A 13,144-nucleotide genomic window follows, 5' to 3' on the forward strand; every position below is an offset into this window, starting at 1 on the left:
CTGAAGAACAAGCTCAAACCCCGAATCTGAGAATTAGTGAAGCATGAAATGACTCCCACGCTTAGCTCGGTTAGTGTTTGCACAACGGATGAAAGTACATTGACAGTGCGTGAAGGGGCAGGAAGGGACGATGGAACGGGCGGTAGCGGGGCAGAGGACCCTGAAGCTGCCCGGGCTGATGGAATGTAATCTGCCCTTACCCGCGGCCTGATTGACCATGCCCACCCAGAGATGCTCCGAGCGACATTGTCACTCATCATCGTTTTTTTTTATTCTACCATTTTATGTAATTCGAAGTGGGCCAATTTGCCGCCTTGCAGAAGATTCGCTGTGAACGGGGTGACTGGCTAGCGTTCACGGAGCACAAATAATTCGCATTTCCGAGAGGTACAGTATCTTGCTGACTCAAGCTGACGAAGGATGCACCACAGTGTAAACTTTCGAGGACACTGTTGTTGTCTTCAATTCATGGTTTGCACCGTTCAAAGATTAGGTTATAGCCATTGTAGTCCATGTGGATCAGTTGGAAAGACAAGTAGAGCAGTTGGACAGAGAATTAAAAACCTAATTTGAATCCTACTTCGGTGGGTCTGCCCCGCAGCTACGAGCAGCCCAACGCCTTGCAGTGGATTAAAAGATTGCCGCAATCCTCTGGTGTACGGAGAGGCTGTGGAGGTGTGGGAGAAGAAGTCGAAAGTGTTCACCTTCAGTGCAGTGAGCGGTAGGCGAAGCAGGTTGAATCTTTGAAGAACGAGATCTACAATCTGGTGGGCTTGTACAGTGTGTTCCAAGGTGTGGTGTTCACGGCTGTGGCTCAGGAGAATGATCGCTTCACGAGCCGCAAGAGTTTTACATCCCAATTGTACTATCGTTGCTCGATCGTTTCGTCAGTTTCATTGGTGTTTCGAGAAAGCATCAGAAGATTCAGTATTTTGAGATTAAACTTGAGGAAGATCAAGGCTAGAAACAGGTTATTTTCTGAACTCAGAGCCCGTGACGATGTGTTCGCACAAACCTGTGATCCTGTTTCGGATGTTTAGAACAAGCCCATTTGAAATGAAATCTCAGTGTGTCGTGGTTTGTTTGGAATCAGAGAATCCTGTACAAGTCCGTGTTACACCCATATTATAAGCCTTGAACGTTCCCCAAAGAATCTAACGTCAGGTCGATGTCGGTCTCTCACAAAAGCTTCGTGGATATGTGGCCTCGTTGGATTTAGAGCGTCGAGGAAGTCTTCGTCGATCGAAATCCGAGAACATCGGATTTGCGGAGCTGCAAAAGGCAAGAAAAAGGGTACCGCCTAACGGAACTCCCCGGGCATCTACTTTGGCGCTGTGGCTTTGTTTGTATTCGCATTATTTCTCCCCTGTTCATTTTATTGGATGTTGTGCTCACACTAACTCATCACGACCGGCTCGACATCCACATCGAAGAGTCGAGCAAATTCTCTGAAGCTGAAGTTCGATAGATACTGGTACGTTTACGATAAACTTTGCCAGGTAGCTCGTATCCAGTGGCCTTTTCCAAAGCTTTATTTGGTTCAGATCCTGTGGAAAATGAGTGCATCTAATGCTATACTGATGCTTTAGGCTGAAATCCGACGGAGAGTGACTTTTCAATATGTACGCACCACACATGTATGCAGTAGTGCACCTATTCTATCGTGTGGGAAGCAAGTATCCCTTCGAGTGTAGAGAGAAAACAATCCACGGGTTTTAACACTTCTTGGGTTACGTGTTGATCTGAGATTCAGACATGGAACTGAAGATGGATGTGTTCAACGGAACCGAATTTGAGTTAGAACTGAAGGAGGAAAGGCCTCATGTAGAGCAGCCGAAAGCAAGGATTAAACCGAACGAAAAGTACTGTATGAGGCGAGATACATCTGATACCTATAGTGAGTACTTGGTGCTTCACAATCCGACGGGTACAATAAAAGTGACACCTGATGATATGGCTGAATACATGAGTGTAACAGTTAAATGCAGAATACCGGAGAAAGATTCCACTGCCCAACCACAACTTTATTGGGAAGGAGTTCGAAGAGACGCAAAGCACACAACATCCTCATCAAATATTTTTGCACGGGTGCTAAAATTCATTTCTCGCCAAAATCGCCACCCAGATCCGAGAACAGGTTTGAGTGCGTTGGCTATGTTAGAGCAGTACTTCTCTTCCGTGTCCGATATTGACTCATGTCCCTGCCGTTTTTTTATTCTTTATTTATATTTATATTTTTGTTTCCATGCATTAATCAGTTGATTGATTTTTCACATGCAGAGGGTACCGCGGTGGGTAATGGTGAACCCATCAGTGTTACCACTGATCCAGTGCCGTCAGGAGGTACGGGTGTGAAGTAGAGATTTGTGTCAGGCACAAGACCATGAAGTACTTGGGTTGTTACGACCATCTACCGTTGTTCCTAAAGAAGAATAGACCCTTATTCCAGATTTGCATAGTCAGTATGATACGATTGTTGATTGTTTATAACAGCTACCATTCTCAGAAGTGGCTATTCAGCATTACATATCCGGGAAGTTCGTCGATGGGAAAATTGGACGTCGCCTCGGCTGTGCGTATGGATTGATGATATTGTGATTTGTCGTGTCGTGTGAACTTCTGACACCTTTGTGCAAGACGTGTCTCGGTGTAGTGGTGCGATTGCAAGCATGCGTTTATTTTTTCATTTGTTTATGTTTGTTTCGTGGAACCTGGAGACATCTGCTTCCAAAATGTATCTTGCCACAGCCGTGTGAAGTACAAGTAAGAAGACCATAAAGATTGTCCGCACACTCTCTTTCTCTCTGCTGGTCTGACCTCTGTCGATGACAACATGACAATGGGAGGGAGTTCGACCAATGTCGACGCCACTGAGCAAGTGTGGAGTCGTGATGCAGTGCGTTGTATCTGCTGAGAGACTGTGTGAAAGCATGGTTGTGATGCACACGTGTAGTGGAAATTGAGTGTTAGCAATTTCCGAGTTTTGGTGCTGGAAGTCGGATTGGTCGACTTCGGCAGAGTTGCCATCCCTCTGCAATGTAGGCGGACAATTAACAGCAAGCAAGCGCATATAGCAGGATGTGTGTCCCATTTCTTGGTGCAACTTTGCTCTGAGTCTTTTGTGAATCTGAGTACTGTGTCAGAAGAAACTGGCCACAAACATTGTTTAGAGCATTATAGAGCTCCGAGGTACACAGCTCTTCTAGTTTATTTTTGCAACGATGGTAAGAGTTTGATGTCTATCAATGATTATATACATACTTGAAGCGGGTTTCAACTATATCTATTGTTCGGAGTGTAGCAACTGAGAGCGGACGTAGTTACAAATCTTTCAAAATGATGCATTGCATATTTTACAATTACTGTTCTGAGGCCCGTAATATATTTAGTATTAAATGAAATAAATATATCATTTATTTAATTACATTACTGAATTTATTTCATAGATAGTACGCAAGAGTCCATTATAGTTTATTAACTTCAAATGTGAGTTGACTGATATCAGTGTTTTCTAAATATGATTTAACCTATTGCAGCCGAATAGTAAATGCATCAAAAAAATCACTATTTGTTTCAAGAATCAATTAAATTAAAATACTGATTCATAATGAAATTGACAATTGTGGAATAGAGAATTATAAAGTTCTTATTCAGAATGAAACGATAGATTAAACGACTCATTTACTTACATTAGTAAACTTATTTAATAGACCGTATGCAGAACTTCAATACAGTTTATTAATTTTAAACGTGAGTAGACTGGAAGCAGTGTTTTATAAATATAAGTCAACCCACAGTAGCCCAATATTTAGTACATTATAAAACCGCTATTTTAAAATATAGAACTGAAAAATATCATAAAATGACAGTGAAAGAATTAGAGAATTTTAAGGTTTTTACTTATACAATGTAAGTATGTAAGTGAAGTATAAGTAAAAACCTTGTAATTCTTCAAATCCATGTCCGAATCTCGGATCAAGACGTAACCTAAGCAATGTCAAAAGCAGTGGATTGTTTTCTTTCTAGACACGAAAGAAAACTTGCTAACCCAACGACATATTGAGTGCACTGCTGCATAAAAATGTGGTGCGTACACATTGAAAGTTCACAATCCGTCGGATTTTCAGCCTAAGACATCACCAATGCATCAGATGCACTCATCCTCTACACAGGATCTGAAGCAAATAAAGCTTTGAAAAGGGTCACTGGATACAAGCGATTTGGCAAAGTTTATCGTAAACGTACCAGTATCTATCGTACTTCAGGTTCAGAGAGTGTAAATGGCTATTTGATTTCGGTGTCGAGCCGGTCGTGATGATTTAGTGCAAGCACAACATCCAATAAAATGAACTGGGGAGAAATAATGAGACTACAAGCAAAGCCACAGCGCCGAAGTAGGTGCCCCAGGCAGTTTCTTTAGGCTGTGTACCTACAGCTTTGAGCTTCGCAAATCTGAAGTTCTTGGCATCATCTAGAAGTTTTTTCTCGAAACGCTCTAGGGTCTACGAGGACACATATCCACGAAGCTTTTGTGAGAGACCGACTTCGACCTGACGTTAGGTCCTTTGAGGCACGTTCATGGCCTGTAATATGGATGTAACAGACTTAAACAGGATTCTCTACTTCCAAACAAAACACGGCACACCGAGATATTACTTGACGTGGACTTATTCAAAACAACAAAACAGGGTTGTTGGGCTGTCTGGGCACAACGTGAAGAGATCAAAAAGTACCTGTTTGTAGCTGAGATCACTGTTAATTCTTCCCTCGTGAAACTGAATCTTTTTAAGCTTCTCCCAAATACCAATGAAACTGACGAGAGAAGCGAGCAATGATAGCGTAATAGGGATTGCAACCTTGTAGCACGTGAGCCATTTTTCATTCCCCTGAGCCACAGCTGTGAACACCACACCTTGGAACACGCTGTAGAACCCTACCAGATTGTAAATCTCGTTCTTAAGAGATTCAATCTGCTTCGTCTTCCGCTCAATACTGGAGGCAAACACTTTCGACCTCTTCTCCCACTCTTCAAGAGCCTCTCTGTACACCGGAGGAGTGCGGTTATCTTTAATCCACATCAAGGTCTTTATGACCTTGTAGAAGCTAGGCAGTTCAGTCGACCCGGGCTGAACCTCTTGATATGCCGTTCTCTCCAATTTATCCACTTCCTCAGACAATTGATCTACATCAACAATCGCCTGCGACGGACCTGCAGGCGATTCTCCCTGCGCATGACCATTGCGCAACTCAAATGCCATGATCTAAGCCTTCAACAGTGCACACCGCAAGTTGGCGGTAAAAACCCTGTCTATTGAACTTCACACTGTCCTTCATCCTTTGTCTGCTTGATTCAGCAAAATGGTACGCCTTCCAGAAATCGGGATCTATGTGCACTCAGAGAATAGAGGTTTGTCGGAGAATCAGCTCAGAAACAAGGGGTCTAGATGCAAGTTGGCACGTGCCATGCTCAATGGGAGGCAAAATTATTCTTGGACTTTGTCCCGCAACCAGTGATCCCCGCCAGGCAAAATCCACCCAATTTCAAAATTTGCACTTCTATAGTAAGGGAGTGAGGCACTTTAAGACCGTTAGTACATTATAAAAAGACCATTCTAATAATCAAGCAAGGGATCTATAATATGAGGTCACATAAAAACCAAATGATTTCCTATTACACGCCAAAAGTCCACAGATTCATTTGTGGACTACTCCACCCACCTTTTCCGCTTGCCAAAATTGGCGAAGGACGAGCTGCCATTACTAAAACTATTAATGTATTTTGTAGTTTAGCGACGCTCGTCCCGCCCGATCATGCATGGAAGGATGCCCTGAGCCCTTCTGACAATCGGTAAATTGGTAGCATAAAAACAGGGAAGGGTCATGAAGTGGTTATGAGCATATTGAACACACACGTGATAATTGTTATGTCTGTAGCAGCATAATTAATTAAGAGTTACGTTGTCGCTACGGGCATCTCTGGGTGGGTTGACCAAGGCCTGACAAGTTGGGGCATCCGCCCGCTATGAGGAATCTCGGTTGTCCAATGTACAAAATACAAATGAACAAAATGACCAGACCCTTCTAATGCAGAATATTGGGAATTTTGTCCTACGTTTGTAATAAAGGACACAGTTTGATCTATGAGTTTTATATTATACTTAATATAGCACATAAATGAATGTTAATGAAAAATGTGATTAAAATCACTTAAAAAGAGGCAGTCCTGAAAGCCATCATTCATAGAACATGAAAAAGCAGTCTATTTCTTTTGAATTGTTTTTCTCCAGTTATAAGTTTCGAGAGAATTTTCCCCTGTGGTTGATAGTAAATAAATTACACCTGGTGCGTAATGGTCATCAACTATATACTATTTTTCTCTAGATGCATCTTTTTAACATTTTTTATTGTTGTTGCTGCTACCACTGTTAACAATGAATTTCCGAACAACCCACTTGTAGAAGTTGATAATAACAAAAAATCTTGAATATGGTGCCACATTTGAATAACTCTCTAAAATATAATAGCTAATTTCATATAAGTCACCATGGTATTTTGTTCATTAAATGAATTGCCTTGGGAACGAATTTTCAATATGTTGATAAACTGGGTCTGAATGATGTAGACGATTCACACCATATTGCCTCTATCAATAGGAAGAACATGTAGGGCCTGAGAATACCTTCTCAGACGAAACAATTAACTGCGGGCAGAACGAGTCCTGCCCAGAAAAAGATAGATTGAGATCGATACAACGTTGGGTAAGGAAAGAAGGCTCCCATCAAAAGAAAGAAGACCACAAGATCGTTGATCTTGGAGAAATGTATGTTTAATAAAAAGAACCATGGTGGTTTTGGCCCTTGAATTGCTCTTTTACAGCGGGACGCCCCGCTTTATGGCCCTGGCCCACCTAAGGATTGTCTTAGTGGCTCTATTACACTCGTTTATTCCTGCTGCTGCCGAGTATACCGATTCTCAAATGTGTCCAAGATGCTCCAAGCAACTTCGCCTCCCTTCGTTGTTTTTGATGCTACCACATGTACAGACTTTTGAGTGGGCCTACTTATCAAATTGCATCTCTATTCCATGTTAATGGGGTGGTTGGCCGACAACCTAGCATCCGCCTAGTGCAAATAATTCTCAATTCTTACAAGGCGTAGCTTATTGCAAACTCGAGCAGATGAACGGGCCTTTCAATGTAAAACATTGTTTTACTTGTCTTATATTAACTAATATAGGATACAGATTTCCTCACTTCCAAAGAACATGAAACGAGATTTCAATTTTATTGCACGCTGGAATTGCATACAAGGAGCACCCTTGCATTCAAACTGCATTACATTTAAAATTCATTATCTACTTGCAAGCGTCTTAGTTATCCTATATTCAAAGAGAAAAGTAGATGGACACTGTACTGTATTTCGATGAAATGTCTTTAGAAGGGCCTGGGGATGTAGGATACATGACAGTGTAAAAGGTCAGAGGTGAGAATTGTTCCCACCGTCTTGCAATGTGCACTGTTTAAGGGTTAGGTCATGGCGACTGGAATCGATGTTGGTCAGTTGCAGAGAAAAGTCGATGAGTTGCAAAGTAAAATCGAAACATATGAGTTGCAGAGAAAAGTCGATGTAGATCGGTTGCAGAGTGAAGTCGATAGGTTGCGTATTGATGTAGGTGCAGATCCGCGGCTGAGCGAAGTCGATGTAGATCAGTTGGAGAGAGAGGCAGAGAGAGCCACATCGAACGACGCACCGTTGAAAGAGCGCAACAACTACGAAAAGATCAAGGCGTTGCTGTGGATTAAAGATCAGCGGACTCCTCCGGTGTACAGAGAGGCTCTAGAAGAGTGGGATAAGAAGTCGATAGTGGTTGCCTCCAGTATTGAGCGGAAGACGAAGCAGGTTGAATCATTGAAGAACGAGATCTACAATCTGGTGGGCTTTTACAGCGTGTTCCAAGGTGTGGTCTTCACGGCTGTGGCTCAGGGGAATGAGCACTTCTTCACCTGCAGCAAGTGTTTTATCGCAATTGTACTATCAATACTTGCTTCCGTCGTCAGTTTCGTTGGTGTTTGGCAAAAGCATCAGAAAATTCAATATCTGGAGGATAAACTTGAGGAAGACCATGTCTACAAAAAGGTATTTTATTGAACTCACAGTCCGTCACGATGTGTTTAGACAGACCTACGACCGTGACTTGGTTGTTGTGACAAGTCCATTTGAGATGAAATCTCATTGCGTTGTGTTTTGTTGGGACCAAGATAATCCAGTCCAAGTTTGTGTTAAACTGATATTATAGGCCTTGAACATGCCTCAAGGGACCTGTAGGTCGAACTCGGTTTTTAACAACAGCTTCGTGGATATGTGTTCTCGTAGGAATTAGATAGTCGAGAAAGTCGACTTCGATCGGACTGCGAGAACTTCAGATTTGCGAATCTGTCAAACTGTCGCTCTCCAGGAAAGCGTAAAAAAACTACCGTCAGCGTTTTCATTAGCTCTGCGGCTTTGTTTGCGTTTGCTGCATTTTTCCCCTTTTCCCATTATTGGATATTGTGCAAGCACTAAATCATCACGAGCGGCTCGACAAAGGCATCGAAGAGACAAGCACATTTTCTGAATCTAAAATTCGACAGATACAAGTACCTTTACGATAAAGTGTGCCAGGTAGCACATACCTGTATTGTTTTCGAAGCTTTATTAGGTTCGAATACTCTGTAGATAATGATTGCATCAAATGCTACACTGATATCTTAGACTGAAATCCGACGGAGAGTGACCTTTCATTGTATATCCACCACACTTGTATGCAATAGTGCACCTAATCTGTCGTTACGGTAAACAAATATCCGTTAGTGTCAAGAGCGAAAATAATCCACGTCACTTAACAGTACATAGGGAACGTGTTGATCTGAAATTCAGAGATGAAGTTGAAAATGGATGTGATCAACAAAACCGAGTTTGAAATCGAATTAAGGGAGTCAAGGTATGGTGTAGAGCTGAAGAAAGCAGTTTTGAAGAAGAATCAAACTTTTGTTATGACGGGAAATTCGCGTGATACCTATAGTGAATACTTGGTGCTTCACATACCTACGGGTACAATAAAACTGACGTCTGACAGCTTGAGTTTATATAAGAGTGTTCAGATTATATACGGGCCACCAAAGACAAATCCATCTGCCCCTGCAACACTTTATTGGGATGGAGAACCAAGAAACCTACAGAGCGATCAAAATCTAATTACACTTCTTCGAAATTGGATGGCAAAGTTTTTTCGCCCAAGTCTCAAGCATGACGAAAGACCAGGTATGAATGCTTCAGCTTTGTTGAAGCATATTTTCTTTTCCATGTCTAGAACCGTAACAAGTCCTTGCAGTTCATTTTTAGGTCACATGCATTAATGAGTTCATTGTTTTTTCAGACGTAGAGGTCCCTGTGGAGGACAAAAGTGAACCCAGTAGTGCTATGCCTCATCCAGTGGGGCCGGGAAGCACAACGTAAAGTGGAGATTTGTGTCATGGACTAGACCATGAAGAACTTAGGTTGTGACGCCATTTACCATCGATCTTAATGAAGCAAGGAAACTTTTTGCAGATCTTGCATAGTCAATATGATGCGGTCACTGGTTATTTAGAACAGCATTGAGCATTATACTCTCAGAAGTGGCTAATGAGCATTTCATATCCTGGAAGTCCGTTGGTGAAGAAACTGACCAGTAGCGTCGGCTGTGTGTGTGTAGTCGATGGGTAGATGATGTTGTGGGTTGTCATCTTGTGAACTTCTGACACACTTGCGGAAGACGGTTGTTGTTGTATTGTTGCAATTGCAAGATTATGTTTATTTATTTATTGGTTCATCTACTTATGTTTGTTTTGTGGAACCTGAAACCGTCTGCTTCCAAAATGCATCGTTCTACACCCGTATGAACCACAATTTACAAAACAACAAACATTGTCCTCGCTCTCTTTCTGCTGGTCTATCCCATGTCGATCAGTCATAACAATGGTAGAGAGTTCGTCAAATGTCGACCACACTTAGCAAGTGTAGAATCTTCCATCTGCTCAGAGAATCTCTTTCATAGCATTGTCGTGATGCTCATCTGTAGACGGAACTGAGGATTCGCAGTTTCTGTGTTTTGGTGCTAGGCTTTGGGATCGATTCACTTCAGTAGGATTATCCCCCTGTTCCATGCAGGCCACCATAACTCAGCAAGCGCACACAGGAGACTGTGCATCCCGTTTCTTGGTGCGGCTCTTCCGTGTGTTAGTTACTGTTGGTAAGAACGTCGAAGAATTCCTAGACATGTAACTTTCTTCGAATAACATTACAACGGGGGCAAGAGTTAGATGTCCGACATTATTTATTAGAGAACTTGGTGCAGAATTTCAATCGAAACTTCACACGTAGTATAGGAAACGAGATCGCACCCAGATGGAAATAATGGAATACGGCTCCAGTGCATATTTAACTTCAATTTAATGTGTTTGTTAAGTTGTTTAGTTGATCAAAGGGCGTTTGGAAGAACCAATCCAATAGGAAGATTTGGACTTGTAAGATTTAAGCAATAGAAGATAGGTTGAAAATATTTGACCCACATAAAAATCAAACGTCGTAGAGTTTGGATTATAGTAGATTAGGTCATAAAAATCAAACGTCGTAGAGTTTGGATTATAGTAGATTAGGTCAAGCTAGTGAGTAGTTGCTAATAGAAAGACAACTAGCTATTAGTAATAAAAATAGTATAAATAACCACCTAAGTTAATGGTTGGTGGTACTAAGTACACAAGATTAGGACAATTGTTAATGTTGTTGTTTATTTTAGCATTCTATTTAAATAAATTGTGAATATAGACTACTTTACAAATTACTAATTTGTCTATTCTATTGTTTAATTTAAGTTAAGTCCTTATAGTCTTTATATTGAGCTTAAATTGTATGGATTTTGGATCAAGCTAGTAGGTGGTGTGAAATTCTTTTAAACAATTTTTTAACAACTTGTTAATTTCAATGCAAAATAATAATAATAATAATAATAATAATAATAAATAAAAATAATAATAAATAACAATAATAATAATTAAAATTAGAACATGAAAATAAATACTTGACAAGAGATATTACAATTCAATAATAATTTAAGATCAGCAAGCTTTCTTTAAATTAAAGTCAAGTCAAAAGAAAAAATTTAAACTTATGAAAGATTAAATTTATTTATATTTAAAGTATAAAATTTTATTTTTAAAGCTATTAAATATTAAGTCTTTTTTTTTCTTTTTATAATATTGTATATTATAAAATTAAATAGATATATTTATAAATTAATTATTTAATATATAATATATGAATTTAAATAAAAATTAAAAAATAATATATTTATATATAATTGAAGAAGAGAAAAAATAAACAAACAATAAATAACTATAAAATAGAGAAAAAAATTGAAATGACTATTGTTAATTGCAAAGAGGTTAAAGAATCTTAAACTTAGAATAAAATATAAGAAAGAAGTTAAAAAAACTAAAGATGGCTTTAATTTTGTTTCAAATATATACTATCTATAAAGATGTCAAGCACATGAATCTTGAAGAAAGAAAATCCTTAATACACCCTTGTATCACTGAAAGAAATTAAAAAGTCACTCAAAGATGATATATTATTGAACTAGAATGGCTATTACCAAAAACAAGAAAACTAGAAAGTCTTAAAATAAGACTAAGGACTAGAAAGGCATTAACAAGAGTGAAGAAGGCTTCACTCTTGCCTCCATATATACTTTTTAACTAAGATCAAAAAGGCGATATTCTATATGACTTCTAATATATGTTGACTTTGCTAGCCATATGTCTTAACTTGCAAGACAAGTTATGTATATATGCACCACATACTTAGCTTGTTCTACAAGCTCCTAACACGTGGTTAACTTGATGGCAAAGTTTTTAACCTACAAATATATTTAAAATCAAAACTATGTCTATGAAGCTTATAGAAAGCTTTTCTAGAAGACTTTATAAAATTAATATATATTTACCTGCTTCTACTTAATCATTTAAGTAACTATTGGAATAAATGTATATATTTGTGACAAAAGAAGATTTAAAAGAATCTTTTTAAAAATTATAAGGCTTATGGCTTAAGAGTCAAGTTGTAGGTTATTTTTAATATAATTTTGTAAAAGTAGGAAAATTATAAGACAAGTTTCAATAGCCACATGGCATAACTAGAAAAGTTTATACATCGAAGTAATATCTAAAAAATATCTTTAAAGCTTCTTTAGAAAGATACAATTTTTTTTAATCAGTTTTTGAATTTTTTTTAATAAGTTTTTGAATTTTTTTTATTTATATTTATTTTAATAACATAGATATATATTATATTATTTTTTCTTCTAATCAATAAGTTTTACAAAAAATAATTAAATTACTTCATAAATTAATGAAATTTGAGATCTGTTAAAGAATATTGACAATCAATTTTAATCTATATTCTATACAAAAATTATCAATAAGTCTTTTTAATTATTAATAATATCATTTATAAGATAAAAGACCATCTTATAATTTAATAATTATTAAGACCTTCATAAATATCTTTAAATAATATATTTCATATATTTTTTAATATATAATCTTCTTCTTATAATATTAATAAGTCTTAAGAGTCTCTTGTAAGATTGTGGTACTAAAGAAATTATATCTTATTTTTTATTTATTTATTATTTATTATTTAATTTTTATCTTATTTATTATTATCTTTTTTTGAAGATCTTTATCATAATTTTAATATTTCTTGAGTTAAAATAATATAATAGCTTCATCTAATAATTTTTTATATTAAAATTTTTAATATGAATTTATTAGCTATTAATTCTATATATTTCACATAATTTTTATAAGTGGATTTTTAAACTCATATTTTCTTAATTAAAAAATCAAATTATCAATGATTGATCTTAGATTTTGATAAACATAATTAATATAAAAAAAATATATTTTGACTCATTTGTAAGAATCTTAGATAGCTCCTTTGAACATTTATTAATATCATTTCCTCAATAATATACAAGATATTTCAATTTATTTTTGTAGTACTTTAAATCTAAAACTTTTTATACCTTAAAATTTTGGTGTGAATTCTATCAATGTATCTTAATT

The 13,144-nt window shown here is 37.8% G+C and overlaps 3 protein-coding genes across 9 annotated transcripts; 2 read left to right on the forward strand and 1 right to left on the reverse strand.

The window, feature by feature from the left end:
• Positions 1–246: 246 nt before the first annotated feature.
• On the forward strand, positions 247–2,636 carry LOC112276179 (uncharacterized). Of its 4 annotated transcripts, none has more exons than XM_090246583.1 (5): positions 247–387; positions 602–970; positions 1,220–1,474; positions 1,754–2,137; positions 2,281–2,636. In XM_090246583.1, exons 4-5 carry the CDS (start codon positions 1,756–1,758, stop codon positions 2,358–2,360), a joined length of 462 nt encoding a protein of 153 aa, XP_090102709.1. In that variant the 5' UTR covers positions 247–387; positions 602–970; positions 1,220–1,474; positions 1,754–1,755; the 3' UTR covers positions 2,361–2,636. The 4 variants fall into 4 exon arrangements, with proteins under 4 accessions (XP_090102709.1, XP_024363039.1, XP_090102708.1 ...); XM_024507271.3 differs by lacking the exon at positions 247–387 and having other exon boundaries at positions 390–970; positions 1,220–1,293; positions 1,434–1,474; XM_090246584.1 differs by lacking the exon at positions 247–387 and having other exon boundaries at positions 515–970; positions 1,094–1,293; positions 1,434–1,474.
• Positions 2,637–3,718: 1,082 nt separating this feature from the next.
• LOC112276178 (uncharacterized) lies at positions 3,719–5,578 on the reverse strand. The gene is made up of 2 exons (XM_024507268.3): positions 4,734–5,578; positions 3,719–4,502 (listed from the first exon to the last, which is right to left on the reverse strand). The coding sequence occupies exons 1-2, from the start codon at positions 5,256–5,258 to the stop codon at positions 4,320–4,322; spliced, it is 708 nt and encodes a 235-aa protein (XP_024363036.1). The 5' UTR covers positions 5,259–5,578; the 3' UTR covers positions 3,719–4,319.
• Positions 5,579–7,360: 1,782 nt separating this feature from the next.
• Positions 7,361–9,853, forward strand: LOC112275642 (uncharacterized). 4 transcript variants are annotated; one of them, XR_002967774.3, is made up of 4 exons: positions 7,422–8,135; positions 8,373–8,660; positions 8,916–9,299; positions 9,415–9,853. XR_002967774.3 is itself a non-coding variant. In XM_024506184.3 (3 exons), exons 1-3 carry the CDS (start codon positions 7,533–7,535, stop codon positions 9,492–9,494), a joined length of 843 nt encoding a protein of 280 aa, XP_024361952.1. In that variant the 5' UTR covers positions 7,421–7,532; the 3' UTR covers positions 9,495–9,853. The 4 variants fall into 4 exon arrangements, 1 of the variants encoding a protein (XP_024361952.1); XR_016500327.1 differs by having other exon boundaries at positions 7,361–8,135; positions 8,373–9,299; XM_024506184.3 differs by lacking the exon at positions 8,373–8,660 and having other exon boundaries at positions 7,421–8,135; positions 9,140–9,299.
• The last annotated feature ends 3,291 nt before the right edge of the window (positions 9,854–13,144 follow it).

This window comes from Physcomitrium patens, chromosome 23 (assembly GCF_059467195.1).
Source record: "Physcomitrium patens ecotype Gransden chromosome 23, ASM5946719v1, whole genome shotgun sequence".
Classification (NCBI taxonomy): domain Eukaryota; kingdom Viridiplantae; phylum Streptophyta; class Bryopsida; order Funariales; family Funariaceae; genus Physcomitrium; species Physcomitrium patens.

Coding starts and splice junctions, on each gene's coding strand:
- LOC112276178 (XM_024507268.3), bottom strand. CDS start 5,258: ATGGCATTTGAGTTGCGCAATGGTCATGCGCAGGGAGAATCGCCTGCA. Junction 4,503..4,733: donor GTGATCTCAGCTACAAACAG/GTACTTTTTGAT, acceptor GTGTCCTCGTAG/ACCCTAGAGCGTTTCGAGAA.
- LOC112276179 (XM_090246583.1), top strand. CDS start 1,756: ATGGAACTGAAGATGGATGTGTTCAACGGAACCGAATTTGAGTTAGAA. Junction 2,138..2,280: donor CCACCCAGATCCGAGAACAG/GTTTGAGTGCGT, acceptor TTTCACATGCAG/AGGGTACCGCGGTGGGTAAT.
- LOC112275642 (XM_024506184.3), top strand. CDS start 7,533: ATGGCGACTGGAATCGATGTTGGTCAGTTGCAGAGAAAAGTCGATGAG. Junction 8,136..9,139: donor AAGACCATGTCTACAAAAAG/GTATTTTATTGA, acceptor AAGAGTGTTCAG/ATTATATACGGGCCACCAAA. Junction 9,300..9,414: donor CAAGCATGACGAAAGACCAG/GTATGAATGCTT, acceptor TTGTTTTTTCAG/ACGTAGAGGTCCCTGTGGAG.